This window comes from Alligator mississippiensis, chromosome 2 (assembly GCF_030867095.1).
Source record: "Alligator mississippiensis isolate rAllMis1 chromosome 2, rAllMis1, whole genome shotgun sequence".
In the NCBI taxonomy this organism is placed as follows: Eukaryota; Metazoa; Chordata; order Crocodylia; family Alligatoridae; genus Alligator; species Alligator mississippiensis.
The window spans coordinates 156,391,843-156,413,161 of NC_081825.1; the positions used below are offsets into that span (position 1 = coordinate 156,391,843).

General features: G+C 40.2%; 1 protein-coding gene across 5 annotated transcripts in view; it reads left to right on the forward strand.

The window, feature by feature from the left end:
- SMARCAD1 (SWI/SNF-related, matrix-associated actin-dependent regulator of chromatin, subfamily a, containing DEAD/H box 1) overlaps nt 1–21,319 on the forward strand; it is an 81,012-nt gene that overhangs the window by 47,320 nt on the left and 12,373 nt on the right. For 4 of the 5 annotated variants that reach the window (XM_059722327.1, XM_006265264.4, XM_019488083.2 and 1 more), the window contains 9 exons: nt 9,246–9,448; nt 11,332–11,422; nt 13,199–13,298; nt 15,197–15,256; nt 15,445–15,520; nt 17,025–17,160; nt 19,057–19,194; nt 19,501–19,596; nt 21,145–21,262. In XM_059722327.1, the coding sequence (XP_059578310.1) occupies nt 9,246–9,448; nt 11,332–11,422; nt 13,199–13,298; nt 15,197–15,256; nt 15,445–15,520; nt 17,025–17,160; nt 19,057–19,194; nt 19,501–19,596; nt 21,145–21,262 (1,018 nt within the window). The remainder of the gene's footprint in view (nt 1–9,245; nt 9,449–11,331; nt 11,423–13,198; nt 13,299–15,196; nt 15,257–15,444; nt 15,521–17,024; nt 17,161–19,056; nt 19,195–19,500; nt 19,597–21,144; nt 21,263–21,319) is intronic. The other variant, XM_059722326.1, reaches the window with a different exon arrangement.

Here is a 21,319-nt window from a genome sequence, read left to right on the forward strand (position 1 = left end):
TGTACATATACAACCTCAAAATTTGACAAGGGACATAACCTTGTGTCAGGGATGCATCTACCTGTTGCTCTTAAGAACTGTCCAAACTTTAAGCTTTAGAAAAAATAATGTAACAGGCTTAGAGAGTTAGATTTTAGTAGCTAAGTCCCCTGAAGACTCTATTCATGCTGGTCATGCTGTAGCAGAGTTGAGTAGGGATTTCCCTGTAGTGTTGATTTGTTTCAGGCTGTGCCAGTTCTGGATACCTGAATACAGGGCAAGGTACCTGTCTGCCGTTCGTCTCATTACTGGAGGAAATTCCCTATTTGGATGCCAAAGGGACAAGAGCTGGACCTGAAGGTACAGGGAATAGTAGATGATGTGAGCTGAAGGCTGTTCATAAAATCGTAGAAAAGTAGGGCTGGAAAGAACCTCCAGAGGTCCTCAAGGTCAATCCCCTGCTTGAGGCAGGATCTTCCCTATCCAAACCATCCCTTTAAGCCCTTGTCTAAACTATTCCTACAACTGTGCAATCAATCCTGTCTCACAACTATAAAGCATGTTGCTCTAAGACACTAAAAATACCCTAATCTACCACAGGTAAAGTGGGGGAACAAGGGCTCTTAGTATTCTGTTGCTGCATAGGTTGTTAAAATGCACTTGAGAAATCCAAGAAAGAGGGCCACGTTCCCTACTACAGAGGAAGGGAAAACTTCACACAGTTTGTACGATGGGGTAAAATGCTTTCTTAATCCCAGATGTGGTGATTGGTCTGACCCCTGAGTGAATAGACAAGACCCTATAACCAAGAACCTTTGGGTTTTAGTCTCAGCAGGAACACTGACACACATTGACAGACCCCCAGTCAGAATCTTCAGCTTTTTCTGCAGGCAACATCCAGTGGTTCTGGAAGATGGAGGGGAAAAGAATCTCTTGACATGTCACAGCTTGGTCTCATGTGAAAAACAGCAAAGCTCAGATACATGGAAAACACTGAATACCCTATATTGAGTTTTGCAGTATGGGGATAGCAAGCATTACTCCACACTTCGCACCCTCTAACTCAGGGGTGGGTAAAATATGGCCCACAGGCTGGATCCAGCCTGTGAGAGACTGTCCAGGCTATGGTGGGTCCCTCAGTCCCAGCTGGGCCACGCGCCTTCCAGCCCATGGTGCATCCCTCTGCTCCCAGGCACACAGTGGGGCTGGGGTGACTCAACGGACAGACTCAATTTCCTGGCATCCCCAGTAGCTGCAGCTTCTTCCAGCTGCTGCTGCCACCGACCCCAGTCCCACAGAGACCAGCCAGGATGCATGTGGGCACAGCCCAAACCCTAGGCTGAGCTCACAGCCCCTAGCCTGTCCCGCCCTGTGGGGGTTGGGGTCCGTGCAGCACCCGCCCTGGCCATGATAAACTGTAGCAGCAACCTGGGTACGGGCTCTGGTTCCTTTTTTTTTGCCACCGCCACTTATTGTGGCTGAGGCGGGCAGGTCCAGAGCAGGCACTGCAAGGACCCTGACCCCCTGGGGCTGGTGTTCAAACGGTGGCTCAGACTCTGTCTGTACTAGTCTCCATGGGTCCAGGCCTGGTGGCAGTGGCAGCAACTGGAAGGAGGAGCTATGAAGCCAGGCAGCAGTTCCAGTCCCTCCTAGGGGTAGAAGGGTAGCCTGGAAGTGGTGCTGGTGGCCATGGGGGCCCAGGCGTGGAAGTGGCAATGACTACTTCTGGCTCCTGCCACTGATTCCAGCCCCATGGATACTGGTGCAGGCAGGGCCCAAGCCCTGGGCTGAGCACACAGCCCCGCCCCGCATGGGGGACCATCACTACAATGCGCACTCTGGACCCACCTGCCCCGGCTACAACGAGCAGGGGCGGTGGGAAAATGCAAGACCCAGTGTCTGTGCCGGGGCTGCCCTGTGGCTCCTCTGCACTGCTGCCACTGGGCTGTCCCAGGCCTCTGCCCAGCAAGGATGAGTGCCCACACCAGCTCCCTGCTCACCCACAGTCCCATCCCACGTAGGGAGGTTTGGTGAGTTTTTGCGTGGGGGAGAGGGGGCTGACCTGGCCTGTGACAGCTCCCCAAACCTCCCTATGTGGCTCACAGGCCCAAATAATTGCCCACCCCTGCTCTGAGTGAACAGCTGGAACTCCCATTTCTGTATCCCCTCCATAAACTTATGCCAGCTTCTTTAATCATCTTTTATAACTAAGCCAGTTGTGGGGTTCTCTTTCATTTTGCTGCTGAACTCAGTCCTCTGCAATATCTACCTGTTCTAGGCTGCAGAGCACTTCTGGTTGGTTGGATAAGGATCTGGGGGAGACTGGGTTAGTCAACCAGTAGGGTACAGGGAAGGGAGATCTAACATAGAACTGGGATGCATGGGAAGAACTGGGAACTAGTAAGAGCAGATGATAAGATTGGATAAGGAGCTCAATTTGGGAAATAAATATTTGAAGTCCGTGATTGAGGTTACTGGAGCCAGTGTGGGAGGGAAAGATACGGGCCAAATGAGTCAGGTAGGGGGACTGATAAATCCTATGCAAGGGTATTTGGCGGGAATAAGAAGGAAACTGTATATTGGAGAAGGAAGTTAATACCAAGAGTGTCAACCAGGAAATCAGTGGGGTGGGAAGCCAGAGGGTATGGGTATTGGAACTAGCTATATGAATAGAATGGGACTGGGATAAAAAAAAAGGCAGTAATCTGAAGGTGCACTGACAGACATGAGAAGAAACTCCCCCTCAAAAAACAGTACTTTACCAGAAGAGGCAGTGCGTTATTTCAGCTTGGCTCCACAGTTTCTGTATGGATTGGGCGCTTCAGCTGATTCAAAAAAAGTGTCAAAAAGCTCCGCTGAAGCGCCTGATCTATACGTCTAAACGTTGGGCAAGCCAGGTCCAATTAACTCAGTGCCTCTTCTGGGTGTACACTGTGCTCAGTACAGGGGCACACTGAACTTATTTTAATTTTCACGTCTGTAAGCCAAGGAAAGTAGCAAAAGGAGAGGTTGGAAGGTATGAGACAGCAAAGGACTGAGTTTGGGGAGAGTAGACAGAAATTGGAGCCTACTAAGCATGTTGACCTACAGAGTCAAGAATGGGACTCCAAGATCTAAGTCTTTCCTTGTCTTTGCTGTTAGCAAATATCAGTGAACCTCATGGGGGACAAGTGTTCAGTCCTGTATCTGTGGTGGTCTACATATTCAAGACAAACTTTAATTCCTATTAGCACTTCCATAAGCTAAAATGACAGGCTGTGTAGGGGTCTCATGGTTCGAGTCCTGTTAATGAACCATATGGAAGCTTCCATATGTATCTGTTGTCTAGGGAACAAATAACACGTTAACCTGACCACTCTGATAGGGCCAAATTTTTCAAAAATGTAAATGGATCACTTATCCAAATTTCTGCAAGTTGGAGCCTAAATCTCAAGTGACCCTGTAGGACTGCCCAAAGCTAATCACCTTGCTTCTTTTATATGATACAGTAATAGCCTGCTTTTCATATAGATCACTTAGAACGCACGCTAAAATGCTTCTTGTTGTAACTTGGAGATGAAAGCTAACAAGCTGACATGAAACAGAATGGGTGGTTTTTATAACAGATGGCTTCATTTTCAGTGCGTTTATTTATAGATTACAGGATTTATATTCATGCCAACCAGAGCTTTAGGCATTAGAACAACTGCTGGAGAATTTTATAATCTCTTATTAAAAAATATGTATTCCAAAACTCTTTTTATTTAGAAGTGTTTTTTCAGAAAAATATTTGCAGGCACCTACATGTAAGTCCTAGTTCTGTTTTAAGTTAAGAACTTTCAGTAAACTGTGTTCCCCTCTCTTGTTTAAAAAAAAAAATCTCAAGCTAATAATAAATATCCTTTTTATTGGACCTTTACTTAATCAAGAAATTACCAGTTCATTTAATTCCAGTTAAAGAAGAAACTCGTTTGTTTTTTATTTTATTTACATTGTTTATGGGTTAGCTCTGCAGTTATGGAGAAATGGAACCATTGGCACTATTTAAATTTTAATCTTAGCAGTTTAGCATTTTACACAAATTGAGTCTCTTGTAAGAAGAGAATGCTTGAAGAGGATACTCCACATTTTATTAAGAGTGTTGAGACAACTTTTAGTGGGTCACCACATTAAAGGACATTCAGTTTTGAATGCATCCATGGTGCATTATCAAGTCCAGTCTTGGGCAGTTGCAGGTAATCATGAAACTGATGTTGGGAATGAACACACACATCACTACGCCACCTCACTGCTTATCAGTGTTGCATCCATCCCCACCTATTCTGTGGGTGTGGTAATTTTAACTGCTTCCTTTGGGGTAAAATGCTGTGGCTTAATTTCCACTTATCATGTAATAGGAGCAGATGGATAAAACTGTTACCGTAGATTTAACAGAATTGTAGCAGTTCCTGTTCTCCCTCTTACAAGGATGATTGTGTTTCTGTGTCCATCCTGTCCAGAAAAGTTCAAAAGGATGTCTACTATCCCAGTTTCCTACACACCACATCTCAAAGTATCCCTTAGCAGCTTAAAGAAAACTTAAGACCTTTAGTACAAAAGACCAGAACTCTTTTTAAAAATACCATTTTAAAGAGGGAGAAGAGACCAAGGGTGCTGCCATTTCTTCAGATCCTTGAGGTGAAGCATGAGTCTGGAAAATATTTGTAAAGCTCCTTGTGTAGTAATGTATATAATTGACTCAGGAATACCTAAATCTGCATGTTCATATTTTGAAAATGCATACTGTAAAAGAACTCTTTTCATTATTTTCCCATCTTTAAGCACAAAATAGGTTTCAGTTTAAAGCTCTGAAATGATTTCCCACTTGACCTTGCCCTAGTGTGGATCCCATTTGAATTCTGAGTGGCTTCTTGCGGGCTCAAAGTTTGCCTTGTACCCATTTAACTATAGAATTGCTTCTAGTTATTAGTGAGGTAGTTAAAATGAATGAATACATAGTGTGCAGATAGGCTAGAACACGGGTGAGGGGTAGGCAGCCTTTTTGGGTAAACAGGCATGCCACAAATTAGCCCCACTCCCTCCCTGAGTGCCATTCAGATGCCTTTCCCTTACCCAGTCTGCTGCTCTGCTTTCCACTTCCTGTCCTGTGCTCCCTGACCAAGCTGCTGCTCTTCTTTCTACTTCCTGCCCTGTGCTCCTTGGCTAAGTTGCTGCTCTCTTTTCTGCTCCCCACTATCTGCCACTGTTCAATCTGTCCCCTCCCAAATCTGCCACATACCACACACAGGCTGCCTATGCCATTTGTAACACACGTTTCAGGTTGGTCACTGCTGAGCTAGAACATGATGGATCAACCTGGTTGTTGTAAGCAGCATTGGGAGTTGTGGTTACCCTCTTCCATCAGGACTAGATGAAAGCATGTTTCTCTGAAAATGGATTTGTTTTAGAAAGATACTTAACATTTGAGCTTGAATACTTGGAAATCCTCTTCTGAAAGTTGCTAGAAATTGTATAGTTATTAAATATTGGTGATAATAAAATGAAACAATGTTGCATAGTCCTGATTGATATGTAGAAATGGATGAAAAGCTGTTATATTTGCAGGAATTGCAGAAGTTGAAAGCAACAGTGGAAGAGAGAATTTACAAAACATAAGAAATGTGCTCTTCAGTGAATCAGTCTCTTCAGTGACAATCCATAGTGAAGTATTAGATAGGAGATAAGCTACATAAAGGGTACAGTTAACAGACTTTAGATGATGTGATTAAAGCAGTCTTCAGATTCAGCAAACATGAGCATGGCTGAAGTTACCTCGAGCTGAGGCCGAGGGGCACATTTTTGTGGATGCTTTAGAAAGATAATTTTGGCAACTCTTTTTAAAAACCTGGGCAAATCCTTAGAGAGTTGTTGTATACCTTAGCCTTAAGTTAGTTGCTCTAGTTCCCATGTTTACTGTATCAGAAGTCAATACTGATACAATTTTATTATGGTAAGAACTAGCAGTTTATTTTGATAAACATTTGTCAGACTTAGTAAGATGCAGACCCTTGGATTCCAATTAAGATGCAAGCAAATGTCCTTAAACCATCAGTGAAAATGAAACTGAAAGGGATAAATTAATAATGGATAATATGTTTAGATCTACTAGCTATGTGCATAGTTAAATGGCCTTTTTTATTTGAAGAGTGCTTGAAGTACTGAATGAATTTAATTTCTTAAGCTTATTTTAAATGAGGCACTTTCTGCATATTTTCCCAAATTCTATTTTTAACTCCTTTATATAAGTCTAGGATTATAGTACATAGTGTCTGGAAATGTCCCTTGCTATTGCAGGTACAAGTGCAATATGAAATGTTTCATAAATGGATCAAGCTCCATGTTAGAATTAGCTAGACTTTTTTTCCTTGTTCCTTCCTCTATTCCTATTGGAAACGTTCTTCTAATGTCTGTCCTAAATGCATTCATGGCTAGGTTATACCCATTAATTCTTATGCCAGCATTATCACTTAGTTCTCTTCAATGCCTAGTGTTCTTCATAAGCTGTTTACTTACTCTTAATGTCTTTGTTTAAAGGTGGCTAATCATCCAGTTCCCAAAAGACACTGTCCCTTTAGAAATAAGTATTGAAATTATTATTTGAAATAAACTCTGCTAATAGTGGAATAGTTTTTTGAACCCACCTTGATTCTTTGTGTGGATTAACTATTTGCAGATATTCTGTCCCAGCATGATGGAGTTACAGTACTTCATTTAGTGTCTTTGTGTAGTAGTGTTAACATTCATGTTTATTAATAATGAGGATAGAAGTATCCATAACTTTTTTTTTTTTGAAAGCAACACATGGTGCCATTGCTAGAGCCCAAAATATTTCCATAATCCGTGACTCTCTCCTAGAAGAGCAGTGCAGCTAACACCCCTGTGCTTGTTTGTGGCTTCCACTCCATCATTGTGTATGAGAGCTCACTAAAGAGGTTTGATGTATGTGGGAGCCATTGTCAAGGCTAGTGGCATGCTGAGGCTTAAAGCTAAACAAAGTTATCATGTTTCTAGTTCTCTTCTGCACGTACTCAGTGCTTTGGAAGACTTGAGTCTACATAGCCTAAAACCCCAATTTAAGTTTAACAGCAATTAATTCTTAGTTCAATTGCTTTCCAGTCTTGAGTCAATTCTCTGTTGAAACAGGCTGTTAGAGCAGTGCTCTGATGCTGGAAGTTGAGAGAGCCGACAGGTGTTGTCCCTGGATTCTGCCCCCCACACTCCTGTTTCTCCTTAAGGCTTCAGCAAGGCAGGTAGAGGATAACATAGATTATTGAGCCACTCCTCTCTTGTAATCAGTGTTCATCTCTTTGAACTGGAGATGAATGCTGTCAGCAGGAATCTGTGGGTTAGTAGTTAGGGAGTCTGTTTGGAGCTGTTACAAATGCAGGTTGAGGAGCTGTACCTGGCAGAGGATCAGGTGAAAGTTCCTCGCCCATGAAACTTTTTGCTTCTGTCTCCAGCAGTTCTTTTGCATTATACTACCTGCACTGAGACTGAGGCTTCTCTGCCCAGTTATCTTTTCTGTCAAGCCGGGGCTGGGGGAGAGAATACCAAAGTCTTCCACCTTTCCTATTTGCATATTTTGCAACATTATTTTCATTAATTGATGTGTGAAAGTGTTTAGAAGGGTTTTTTTATTTGGATCGGTCTATTGTGTGCATAGAAACTGCAGGGGCCTCAAATATATACATCATATGTGAAAACTGACAAAAGAAAAGTCTCCAGAAGTAACTTGCGTAACATGGATTTGCAAATCTTATTGCCAACAGTGTCATCTGTTGCTCAGCCATGTATTTCTCCATGTTGTTAAACATGATATACCTTACAGGAGATCTGAAAGATTAATTGGGTATAGAACAGCAAGATCCAAATGATTCAACCTGGCATCCAAACTATTTTTTATTTATTTATTTTTTTTTAAGTAAAGTAGCCATGATAGGTACTTCAGGGCAGATTGCTCTTGTTTCTTTCACCCCAGGCTACTCTTCCATAATGAGCAGAGATGACCTGTATCACTGTACACCCTGTAGAGAGCAGGCCTGTTTCATGAAGAGGAGGGAAGCGAAAGGGAGCGACTATGTGTTTCACTCTGGCTTATGGTCTTATGGGGACCCTAACCAGGTGGCATGAGAAATACGTGAGTTGCTGAAGGTAAACCAGGCATGAACTTGGTTTGTTTCATCTATTCTACATTAACTGCCTGTGTGCTCATTCTTGCCCCATCCGTGAGCACAAGGGTAACTTTTATGCTGCTTTCATAGAGGTATAGACTACCTTGTATTTACCACAGGGTAAGAGTAGACATGGGCAGTTAGCATATTGGCTGTTCTGTTGTGGAAGTTCACTCTGTTGCTTAACTTTCACGAGTGGTGAGTTTCACGTGGAAAATCTTGGCAACAAAAAGTAAAAAGGGCATTGGGAGTGATGTAGGCTAAGGATGAGTGTTCAGTTTCAGGAAAATGTGTAGCACTGGAAAATGTGGTGAGAGGGAGCCTGCAGGTGTTCCAGCTGTACTACTGGATAGCACCAAAGTCACCTCAAAGACAAGCTCTCCAGCCAGGGGGGGACAGGGAGCCGCTCCTTGGCCCCTCAACTCCCATGGCAAACTAGATCTGTCTCCAGCTGATACCGTGTAGGAGTCAGCTAGAGGTAGATGTGCTGCCTTGGCCCACATGGTGGTTTGGATGACCCAGAACTGTGCACTGGACAGGGCAATTCTCTGAGAGCGGTATCCTTCTGGGACAAGTCCAGCTGCAGGAAAATTTTGACCAACCCCGAACCTCCCACCCTGTACAAAACTTTGCATCACCCAGAACTGTGCATGGGGTAGGAGGCAGCATAGGAGGACCCACAGGGCTTCCTGACAGCTTCTGAGTGGCCTATTGGAAGTTACTCTCCTCTTCAGTGGAGCATCATGGGGTATTGAGGGTCCTCAGGAGCATACAGCTGTTCATCCTTTCCCAAGAGCAGGGCGATCTTCCTTGGTGAAGTGCTTCCTCCCTGCCCCATGGAAGAGTTCATTATCTTCATGGAAAAACAGCTTGGACATCTATGCACTCTGCATTTCTCTCATCATAAAAAAAGTTCTCTTGGCACAAACATAATAATTGTCCATAATCTTATCAATGTTTTGTTTTAGGAAAAACCTTACAAAACTTTCAAATGAATTGCAAGCCAATATTTGAACTTCTTGAAGCTCTCAGTTTTACTATTTGGGTTCATTTGGATGTTTTTTTCCTTTCCTTTAGGTTTCAAAAATGAGCAAGACAAACGGTTTGTCAGAAGATATAATATGGAATTGCAAAACTCTGCTCAGAGAAAGAGATGTGGTTCTAAAACTTATGAACAAATGTGAAGATATTTCAAATAAATTGACAAACCAAGTGACCAGAATCACTGAGGATGGTGGATGTGGATGGAATATAGAACAACCTTCTATTCTGAATCAAAGGTATTACTGCTTTTTAAAATGGATAGTTTGTCTGATACATAAAGGGCTGAGATGAGCTTGAGAGCCAGTATTATTCTGGACTGCCTAAAGTTAACAAGTCAAGTTGATCATTTAATTTAAAAACTGAAGCAGCTCCTGAAAGGAGGACTAACCCTAATCTTCTCAACTTTGCAAAGGCATTCTTTGATTAAAAAAGGGAACTAGTTAGTCAGCTGTACTGATGACCTCAGGGATTTTAATGTAGGGGAGACCCAGAATGCAAAACTTATTTGGAACTTTTTTTTTTTATGTCAGAATAGGGAAAACTTGTAGAGAAGGGTGCCAGGTTTAATTGGGATAAAGCACCTCAAACACAATATTGTAAATGGGTAGAGAGAAATGTAAGGAAAGGGCTTCTTAGAAAGGTACATTTAAGAGTGGAGTGAGAATTGCCAAAAGTTAGACATTGAAATGGATATTAAAGTGAATAGCAAAAAGTTTTTGAGTCATATAAACATAAGAGGAAAAAGGGTGGAGGTCAAGAGTTGGTGGATCTGTAGCCTGCATACAGAAAAGTAGGACATCGTCTTGTACTTGTTAACGTATCTCTAAGACTGACCACCAGGTGAGAGATTGCTTGCAACTTTTTTTCCTACTTTCCCTGTAGTTGTGATGGCAGTGCGAATTTGTTAAAGAGAACTAACTATTTTTTTTCCATTTATTTTCAAGAACAACTAGTGTTCATGCATATTTTCTCAAATACCACCCCCTCCCCTCCCAAATAAGGTATGCACCTTGTTTTGGGAAGGCAGAATGAAGGAACAGAGATTTTTCCAGAATTGTGGCTCAGTCCTAACTGCAGAAGCAGAGGATGCTCTTCAGAGTCAGCCAGTGCTAGAGCAGTGACTGTAAAAGGGTTAACACTGCAGCTCTAACCCCAGACAGTGAACTTTGCTTCTCCTCCCTTGCTACCAGCCCCAAGGAAGGAAAAAGCAGAGCAGCCATTACAGGTCTCCATGCTGCTTCCATTCCAGCACAGAAAATCAGCTACCCTTTTAAAGACATGCACCCCAGTTGTGGAGGGCTGATTTTGGGGGAAAAGGTGCATGTCCTATGCCAGTAAATATAGTAAATCAGTAATACAAAACTTATAAAATTATAAAGGGGTAAAGCAGAAAACCACTAGTGTTTCATTCAAAATACAGGTTTCCCTTGCTTTTATGCTGTACATGTGTTTCTGGAAAATGGCACGTAACTCAAATTCACATAAAGGGCACCCACTTTACAACGTAACAAATAGGGATACGTTCCAAGATCTCGACTGTACTGACTCCCAGACCCATTTCTGCCACTTTTTTACAAGACAGTGTTGGTACTCACCAACAGCAGACAGTACACTCAAGCACAGGGCACTGTCATAATGGGGATGGCAACTACAGAAATGTGTCACAGACAAGCAAGGAGCACAGATCCACACAGATGGTGTGTGACACTTCTACAGTGCACCACACAAAGCAGCTGACTGCGGGCTTCCACCACACCGATTGCATAAGAGTGAATTTACCTCGCATATAATGAATTTTTGGTATAAAAAGGGTCATCGCATAAGTATAAATTTGCACATACAGAACCCGCATAAAATGAGGGAAACCTGTAGTTACTTAAATTAACCAGAAAACTGTCTGCACAGAATGGTACTTTGGTATTTAGTGAATAAAGGGTTGGGGAGTTATGAAGATGATCACAAACTGATAAATGGGCCTTTAATAAAAGAAAAAGAAAGAAACATTACTAGTTCATTTAGCATAACTACCACATTTAATAACTTTTGCATTGATAGTATTCATTGTTCATAAAGAAAGGACCAAAAGATGTAAAGTTTATAAACTGTCTTGTCTCATTAGTTTGGAACTCAAGCCATATCAGAAGATTGGTTTGAATTGGTTAGCACTACTCCACCAACATGGATTGAATGGCATTCTAGCTGATGAAATGGTAAGTCAAAAATGGAAAATTTTAAAATGTGTTGCTCATTGTCACCCTATCAGTTGCATAAGTGATTGGTACATGTCCTATCTCCATAAAAAGAAAAGAATGATTTATTGCTGATTCAATAAAACTTTGTCAGCAGAACATTAGTTAATGCTGTGATACTTTTTTTTTCAGATTCCTTTCGTTTGTTTTTTTTTGGTTTTTTTTTTAATGCCAGTTATTGTAGGATTCAGGTGGTGATGTTGCCATGATGGCCCAAGAAATATGGGAGAGGCAAGAATTTTTGGATGCGATACCTTTTTTTGGACTAACTGCATGGTTCGCATAGGCAAGTTTTCGGGGATCCCCATACCCTTCCTCAAGCCTCTGAGAGAAAAAAGACACAGTGGAGCTAAATAACAGAACCAAAGCTTGTGTCAGAAATCCCATATGTAGATAAAAACAGGATGTAAGAGAGATTATTAGATAGCCAACAGTCAGGAGAGATGCAGTAAAAAACTAAGAACAAGATTGTTCAGGAGGGTCGTTATCACCTGTGAAGTGCAGAGGTTAGCCAGTGTCAGATAGCTTTTAATGGATTATGAAGTCATTGTCTTAAGTCCCTGGTACTTATTGTCCAATGGCTAATTAATTTCTGTTCACATTCTCATTTTGTAAAAATGTTGGATATATTTCCTTTGAGCACAGGATCAGTGAGGTCAGACAGTGATTTTTCTATCCCCCTGCCCACCCCCCACCCCCTCCTGAAGAAAGTTCTTCTACCTGTGCTCTGGTATCTCTATCCTTCTTTTTTTATGATGGTCATTCATGCTAGTGCATAGCCTTTGTCTAGTTTCATTTACCCACATGGTTAGGAGGGCATTTGATGCACTGGGTGCGGTGTACCACATTCTGGAAGAGCCATGTGTGATCCGTGTGTTCCACTGGTCTTGCGTTTATTCTTAAAGTCCACTGCTGATGAATTAGCAACATGGAGGTGGTGCCTGGGAATATTTTTCTCAAGTTCTAGTCCTTTTCATGTATAGGCTGTAATGTGTTATCATTCTTACAGGTTCAAGTGTGGGATGGTAGGTGACAACGAAGGGTTAGTGGGTTTTTTCTCCTGCGTTGTACTAGGTTACTGTGGATGGGTGGCTCTTTCAAAGATACAATCTGTTTCTCTGCTGGAGTGTCCTTGCTGGATAAAGGTAGTTTTCAGCTTGGCGGGATGGCTTCATAGCCTTCAAAGGATTCACAAAACCCAATAAGCTAGGATTGCTGTAAGGGGACGATTCTTATATCAACTCTGGAAAATGTCTCGTGCTTGGAATCCTTCTTTTCTTTGACTAGCTCATAAACACTTCAATATACTTTGCAGTGGTGGGCATATTGAGAGTTGCTCTACTTTCTAAATAATAGTATGACTGACAAGGTTGCAGGTATGGGAAGGCAAGTGGAGAGGCATAGATCTAAACATAAAATAAGAATAATCTAAATGGATAGTAATAAGAATAGTTAAAAAGGAGAATAATCTCTGATGTTGATTTAGGCTTAAAAGGAACAGGATTATAAAAATGATTTAAAGGTTATTTGTACTAAGGTGAGTCAAGGATTTGAATTTTGTAAAGCATAGTTGATAAATCTTAAATTTGTTTTCATAACTCTTTCATCTGAAATATGTATAAGCACTTGATAGTAACAACTCATTCTACTTCTACCTTTTAAGATTTAAGATTAGTATTTTCCTACTCATCTTGTGATTGCATTAATTATATTTAAATTGTGTACACTTTCTCCTAGGGTTTAGGAAAGACGATTCAAGCTATTGCATTCCTGGCCTATCTCTACCAACAGGGTAATAAAGGTCCTCACTTGATTGTTGTGCCAGCTTCAACTTTAGGTAAGTTAAGGATTTCATGAGCAGGTATAAGAAGATAATCTAATTCACTTAGCTAAAGAATAAACCATCTAAGATTTACATAATAGAGCACAAGTTTGCATCTGAATTAAAATGTAATTGTTATAGTTATGTTCAGCTCTCCATCAATTCATGTTTGAATAATTTAACCTGCATGTATAATTCATGCTGTTTTTATTTCAAAGATGCACTTGCATTGAAATTACAGGTATTAAATAGCTTTTTACCTTTATATAGGTTATAAGAAGATTATTTCACAAAAATATAGCCACAGAGTTAGTACAGTGTTGGTGTTCATTCTATTCTGACTGACTTTTTAATTGGGAAAGTGTTTATCACAGCATTAGATTGATTTAATTCATGATGTACTGCTCTTGCTTAGAGCTCAATATTTTTTTTCCCCTAAAAATATCATACACTTGTGGTGCAAAATCCGTTATAAACATTCTCGGACCCTGCAAATATGACGGGCGATGGGATATTTTCAGTTTTTCAAATCCTAAATCTGAAGTACCAAAGGTGTTCTAGTATAAAAGGTACATTGGTATAGCTATTGGAAGAGAAATTGTACTAATAACTGGTTCTAACCAGAGTTGCCAGGTTTTTTTTGTTTTCATGTCTACTAAGTTGCTCAACTTTCTTCCATAATATGAAGAACCTAAAATTCCTTTAATCGCAATTTTTTTCTGGAAGTTCACAACTCTTGTTTTGTCCTACAGTCAAAACAGTTCCTAGCTGTTGCTTAATTAGGAGCATTTACACTTTCCAAGTTGTAAATGATCTTTTACTGTAGACTTTTTCTTGCTTTTCTAAATATTTTTAAACATTTTCTAAAATAAACTAAAAGTCATAGTTTTTAAAAGGATGCCTTTTCCTTTACATCTAAAATATGTACAGTAAAAAGGGTTCATTTTTCACTTTAAAAAAAGTGAGTTTTAAGGCTGGAGAAAGATGGCAGACTGACAACCCTAGAGATTATTACAGTCTTTAGCCAAAGAAATGGCACATTATGGACAGTGAAAATTACCTATAGAGTTGTTTTGATTATATGCTTCAGTACTATCAGGAGAGGCTAGAGCAAATTGCTGCTTGTTGTGACAGAGTAATTGGTCTACATGCCCATTCAGTCCTTGGCCCTGGCTCTTACTCCAGCTAGAGAATGCCAGTTGTGATAATTGGTGTTTAGCATCTCTCCTTTAAGAATGAGAGATCACCCCATGTATTGCATCCTTCCAAACAGTATCTGTTTGACTTAGTAAAATTGTCAGCTATCATGTATGATGGTTGACAATTTCACTCATCTTCTGATGGATTTGGTTATGAAATACTCCAGCACTTCTTTGCCAGTTCCCTGAGGCATACTGTTTCCTGATGAGGACTGTGTTAAATAAAGGTCTCCAGGAAATAATCAACTTTGAAAAGTCCATTAACTAAGAAAGTATTACTAAAAAGTTGAAACTTTTTTTAACTGAACACTATTTTAGCACAATCGTTATCACAGTGATGATCAAAAGCAATTTGATGCCTCTAAATGATCTGGTTTCTAAACATAATGCTCCCTAACCTGTTTTTTTAGTGATTAACTGCTTTTGAAGCCACAAACTTGTATGCATGAGCATTCACTGAACATAGAAAATCTTCTGAAAAAGTTGACCCTCACTTTGTCAGCTGTTTTTTGACTGCAGAATTTGTAAATTTGGGGATTTCAAGTAGTAAGAAAGTATTTTCAAACTCTTGCTTCAGTAGGATTTTATTTAGGTTTGCATTGTTAAGTGAATTGTCTAGTTAGTGCTAAAGAAAAGTAGGATGTTCTTTCTGACTGTGTGGAAGAACCTAGTGCAGTATTTTAGATTGACAGTTTTCTAATGATCTCTGTATAGATAACTGGATAAGAGAAGTTAATCTGTGGTGTCCGGATCTTGGTGTCCTTTTTTATTATGGTAAGAATATTTTTAGTTTTCAGATTAAAGGCATAAAATTAATAATTAATTAATTTTTAAAAAGTCATTATTTGGGCTGTGCTTTTTGCAGCATAATAAAACACAAATTACAGCAGAGCTTAGCATGATTTAAATGCAGGTATTTCACTCACAGAAAGCTTTTAAGTGTATTTCTTTTGTCCTTGTAGGATCCCAGGAAGATCGGAAACATCTCAGAATTGACATTAATAATAAAGCTGTAGACTTTAACGTGATTGTGACCACGTAAGTCTTGCAGTTAAAAGAATATGATTAAGTTAAAGCTGAATTCTACTGACCTCTAGTGGTGTTAGACAGCTTGATCATTCTTAGGAATGTAGAGCTATTTAATTTTGCAAATTATTGAGTTAGGCCAACTTTTTATTTTGCTTGCAAGTGACCAGTTTCAAAGCTTATGCAGTCTTGTAGGGTTCCTTTTATGGTGGTAGAGTAAAAACCACTCTGGTCTGTTACTTTCATTGTAATATTGCTCAGCACACTTTGTTCAATATATTAGGAGCTGCGTTTAGACCTACATAAGGAGTCTGATCCCCACATGTAACTCAAAAATAAAAAAAAAAGGAAGGAGTGCATAACATTGACCATTGTAGTGGTGGTGGCATTGTCATTTGGTAATACAACACATTATCTTTTGACTGACAGCACAGGGAAGAGATGCATGAGGAGAATTTCTTAAAAGGGAGTTAGCTGGCAGGGAGTTCAGTGAGTAAAGCTATGTATAGACACATACCTGGTGCTCTTGACCACTTTCCTATATATGTATGTATCTCTGTGTTCTGGGCTGCATCCTTTGATTCGAAACAAATTAAAATAAAAAGCCTACAGATTGTATTCCTCCTGAAATTTTGTTATAATCAATAGTATTTATTTTGTGTGATACAGTGCATCAGAACATTTATTAGAAAAAATATGTAAACTCACCAGATGGTTCTCTGAGTTGCCAGTAACAAGTTTATGCTGAAACAGAAAGGCAGCTTTACCTTAAAGCTGCCAAAACCACAGGGTCCCAAGCCCTTACGCACACCCTTCGGGCATTCGTGGAAACAGATACTAGAAACTTGCCAAATGCAAACGGTGTAAAAAGCCAAAGCAAGTTTAACCCTTCCCCCTGTGCCTTATAGGGTAACGGTAATAGTAATAAATTCAACTATTGTAAAATTTAGGTAAGTGCACTGGTAATCCATCTCTAAGAGTGTACCTATAATCCTAACAAAAATCTATTTTGTGGACAGTAATTTGAAAGATGTTCATAACTTTGTTCTCTCAAAAACAACTTTTTCTAAACCTTGTTGAGCTCTCAGCAGAACATGCCAAGTTTTAAAATCACAAGTTTTGTCTTGAACAGTAGTCAACTATGACCTGTCCTTAAAAATAAGAGAGGAAGAAATAATGAACAAAGTAATCAGAATTCCTTGATGAGACAAGTGTTTTCATCTTCACTGAATTCCAGTGTCAGTAGGGTTTTAGTCAGATTATTCCCCTGTGTATTACTTTTATAAAGTTTATTCTATACTTAAAGGTGTATATGAAGAATTTCAGCTTGCTTGTACATATGCTGCAACTGTTTGTCAACATCAGATTGTGGATGTTTTTAACAGTACTTTTTATTTGGGACATTTTTCAATATATTTGAATGGCTGTCATGTTTTTGGAGCTTGTAGTTAGTTAGACTTCTGTTAATACAGGGTAAACTACAATGTTAACATTATATGATTTGTTCTTCTGATAGGTATAATTGTGCAATTAGCAGTTCAGATGACCGAAGTCTATTTCGTCGGTTGAAACTTAACTATGCAATCTTCGATGAAGGCCACATGTTAAAGAACATGGGTTCTGTACGTTACCAGCACCTTATGACAATTAATGTAAGATAGGTTTTAAAATACTATTCCTTCCCACCTCCCCATGTTCCTTTGTTGTAGCCCAAACTGTCTTCATACTCACTAAGTAATAAACTTATAGAAAGACATTCCATGAAATAAAGGAACAAAACTAGGTATAAATGCATGCCAGAATGGGGCTACAACTGCTTTCTACTTTGGGAGCTTCAAATAGAGACTCACTTAATAGTAAATACAAAGCATCTTCTTACTGCTGTATCCCAAATGTACTTAAATTTTAGAATATTAAACAGGTTCCCCCCCACCCACCCCCAGCTATTGTTCTCATATATAAATTACCAAAGCTGTAGCTAGAGAAGAGATTCTGGCAAAACAGAACAGTGTGGGAGAGAGAGAGACATTAAGGGTTAAGGATGTTAATGAGCTGTTTGAAAGGAGGTCATAGTCCGAAGTAGGTGTTGGAACAAAATCAATGAGCTTTCAAACATTATCTTTCAATGAATATTGCTTTTGAGAGAACGTATAGTTCTGGTTTAGTTCTTGTACAGAGCCTGCTATAGTACAGGTTTCACTTGATTTATGCAGTACATGTATTCCTGGAAAACAGTGCATAACTGTTCCCCCTCGCATAGGGGGAACCCACTTTACAATGTAACAAATAGGGATACATTCCAAGACCTCGACTGTACTGACCCACAGGCCCATTTCTATCGCTTTACAAGACAGTTTTGGTACTCACTAGCAGCAGACAGTGCACACAACAAGCACAGGGTGGTGGTAAATGTTGCCATAATGGGGATGGCAACTACAGAAACACGTGTTGCTGACAACAAGTGAGGAACTCTGATCCACGTAGGAGACTATATATTTTGGTGCACGTCACTCCCACAGTGCACCGCACAAAGCAGCTGACTGCAGGCTTCCACCAAACCAGTCGCATAAGAGTGAATTTACCTAGCATATAACAAATTTGGGGTATAAAAAGGATCATTGCATAAGAGTGAATTTGCACATACTGACCCTGTATAAAGCGAGGAAAACCTGTACTTTGCCATCTACATATTCAGCTTGATAGAGCTAAGTATCTGAATTCAAGTAGACAAGAATTTTGTTGAAGTAGGCAAATCTTGTTGCAGATGCAAATGTAGACTACAAGTAAACTCTTATTCCAAATTCATTTTGCAGTTATGGAGAGAACCAAACAGTTGAATAGCAAAAACTTCTATGTCCTGTCAGTATGGTCTAGACTAGATCTGTGGTTTCCAGGAAACAAAGTTTGACCTGAACACAGGAAAAGAGTTTTGAAGTCACCAAATGCCTAACTCCATTCGGAAATACTGTATCTACTCGATTTCCAAACGGAAGGGTTTTTTTCCCCCCTATTTAACATTGGGGAACATGAGATGGTGGGGGGAGAGCCCCTCATCTTGGAATCAAGTATGAGATGGCAGGGGAGAAGGCAGCTGCTGCGGCTTCAGCTGAGACCTTGACCCTGGCTTGAGGCTGGAGCCACAGCTGCTGGCTAACCCCTCAATGTCTCTCCACCCCATGTCTCCTTCCTTCCCATCATAGCCTTGGGACCCTTGCTTCCCACTACCCCTGCAACCTCTCTCCCCTTTGCTTGTTACTTCTCCCCACTGAACTCTTGCCCCATTCCCCAGTGCTTACCCTTGCTTCCACACTGGCAAGCTCCATCCCTACTCCAGCTGCAAGCTCCATCCCTACTCCCATTGCAGCAGATGTTTAACGTATTATAAAAGTTTGAGAGAGAAAAATGAAAATAAATACATTTTCTTGTGTAGTTTCTTTGCATAAGTTGTGCTTCTGAAGTTGGATATATTGATTTCTTCACTGTTAATTTTCATTTGATTTTAATGACTAGTGATTTTATTTTGTTTTTTTCTCTGGTGGATGAAATAGGCAATGAATCGTCTGCTACTAACAGGAACTCCAGTTCAAAATAATCTATTGGAATTAATGTCTCTCTTGAATTTTGTTATGCCACATATGTTCAGTAGCAGCACAAGTGAAATCCGGAGGATGTTCTCTTCAAAAACAGTAAGTACAGTGATAGGCTTACAATAAAAACATTTTTGCAACAGAATTTTTCTTGTTTAATTTTTATGGAAACTACTGTAGTCACAAAAATATTCATATTCACATAAAAGCAAACATGATATAACAATTGGAATACAAACATATTGTAATAGGATGTCCTGGAACTTCATAGCTTTCACTTATCCCAAAAAGGGCATATTTTCTCTTGAGTGATTGTCTCCTAAAGTTAGAGCTCCTTAACCACAATTACTAGATTAGAGAATTTCTATAAAAACAAACTGACTTTTTTTGCATTATTTTTCTTAGAAAACTGCAGAAGAACAAAGTATATATGAAAAGGAGAGGATTGCACATGCAAAGCAGATAATAAAACCATTTATCTTGAGAAGAGTAAAAGATGAAGTAAGCATGCACTTTAGCTATAATAACACATACAAAATTATTTTCATGCAAGAAGTTGAGAATATTTTTGAAGGCTCTCAGGTTACAGCGGAAATTAGTTTTAAGTAACTTTACAACAATGTGAGACTTTTTATGAGGGGTGGAAGGACCTTCTGGAACACCTGCATAACATTTTCTAGGATCCCTCTTCCCACTACTTTACTCTATAACCAGTCAGTCCACTTTTACTTTTTGACTAGAAGTCTGTGACTTTCTCCCCTACTTCCTACCCACCTCTGTCAGGCATCAGTTACTTCTCTCAGGTCTTCTCCCACTCTTCTTATGCACAGGTTGCTGCCACTACTAATTTCTGTGCTTTGGCTTCCCTTACTTTCTGCTTTTGATTACAGCACTGTGAATTATCCATCTGGTGTGAATGGCCTCCCTGAGAATTGGCAGCTGCTACTTAGCAGAAAAGTAAATGGGTAGCTGTACTTATCACACATTTCTGTTATGCTTTTTCCCAAAAATGTAAGACAATGTGCTACATATATAATGTAGCCACAAACGTGGATTTAAAATATCTACATCCTTAAGGTATCGTTCAATTTTTAAAAAGCTAAAGACTATTTGAACGCTTGTCTTTTGCATGTGAAATTCACTTCACTGTCCCCTTCTACTTAGGAGAAGGGGTGGGCAAAGTCCAGCCCGCAGGCTGGATCCACCAGCAGTGGATTCCATTTCGCAGCAGCCCCTGCCCACATGGCTGGGGCCGATCTCCATGGAAACCCCAAACGCAGCTACGCTGTGATAGCATAAGGCTGGGGTTGCCATAGAAACTGACCCCAGCCGGTCCAGAGTATGCAGTCTGTGGATCGCGGCTCTGCCCTGGTCCTGGCCAAGCTGCCCCCACTGCAAGATCCCAGTGGCTCTGGAGGACCCCCCTGCCCTGCCCTGCCCTGTACCCTGCCAGCATGTCTGGGGCCAGTCTCCATGGCAACCCCAAGCTTGCTATCAAAGCGCAATGGGGATTTCCATGGAGACTGCCCCAGCCATACACGTAGGGGCTGCTGGGAAATAGAGTCCGGCTGCTGGGCAGATCTGGCATGTTGCCCACCCCTGACTTGGAGGTTTCCCTGCATGTATAAACAGGATAATTTCAATCATGTTAGCATTCTAACCTATAGAAATTAGATCTATTAGCTTATTTTCTTTCTTTCTATAACTTTGGTGATACTTCCATACTACTTGGTGTCATTGGTTACAGTTAATAAGTAAGCCATATGTAGAAATTTGTCTTAGAAGTAGCAAAGTGGTTTCCAAGTAGTCCATATGTTTCTTTTTAACTTTGAAGTCCCCAGACAGTTTTACTGAACTGAATTACTGAAACCTTAGCCAAAACCACTTGTGCTGTTATTATTGGAAAGACTTGTTTACTTTTATTGGGCTCTGTATCAGGCCCCAAGTAGTTGAACAAAATTGTTGGAGCTCACCCTGTGAGTAATTCAGTATATTAGACCTCTAATTAATAATAACTTTTACTCAGTGTAACTGTTTGTATCTTATCAGGTTCTTAAACAGCTGCCTCCCAAAAGAGATCTTATTGAGTTGTGTGCAATGTCAGAGAAACAAGAACAGCTCTACTATGACCTCTTGAACAAGATAAAGAAATCTATTGACAGCGAGGGTATGTGAAGGCCTGTTTGTTTTTGTTTCTCTTTTTTTACTAGGTGTGTTGCAGTTG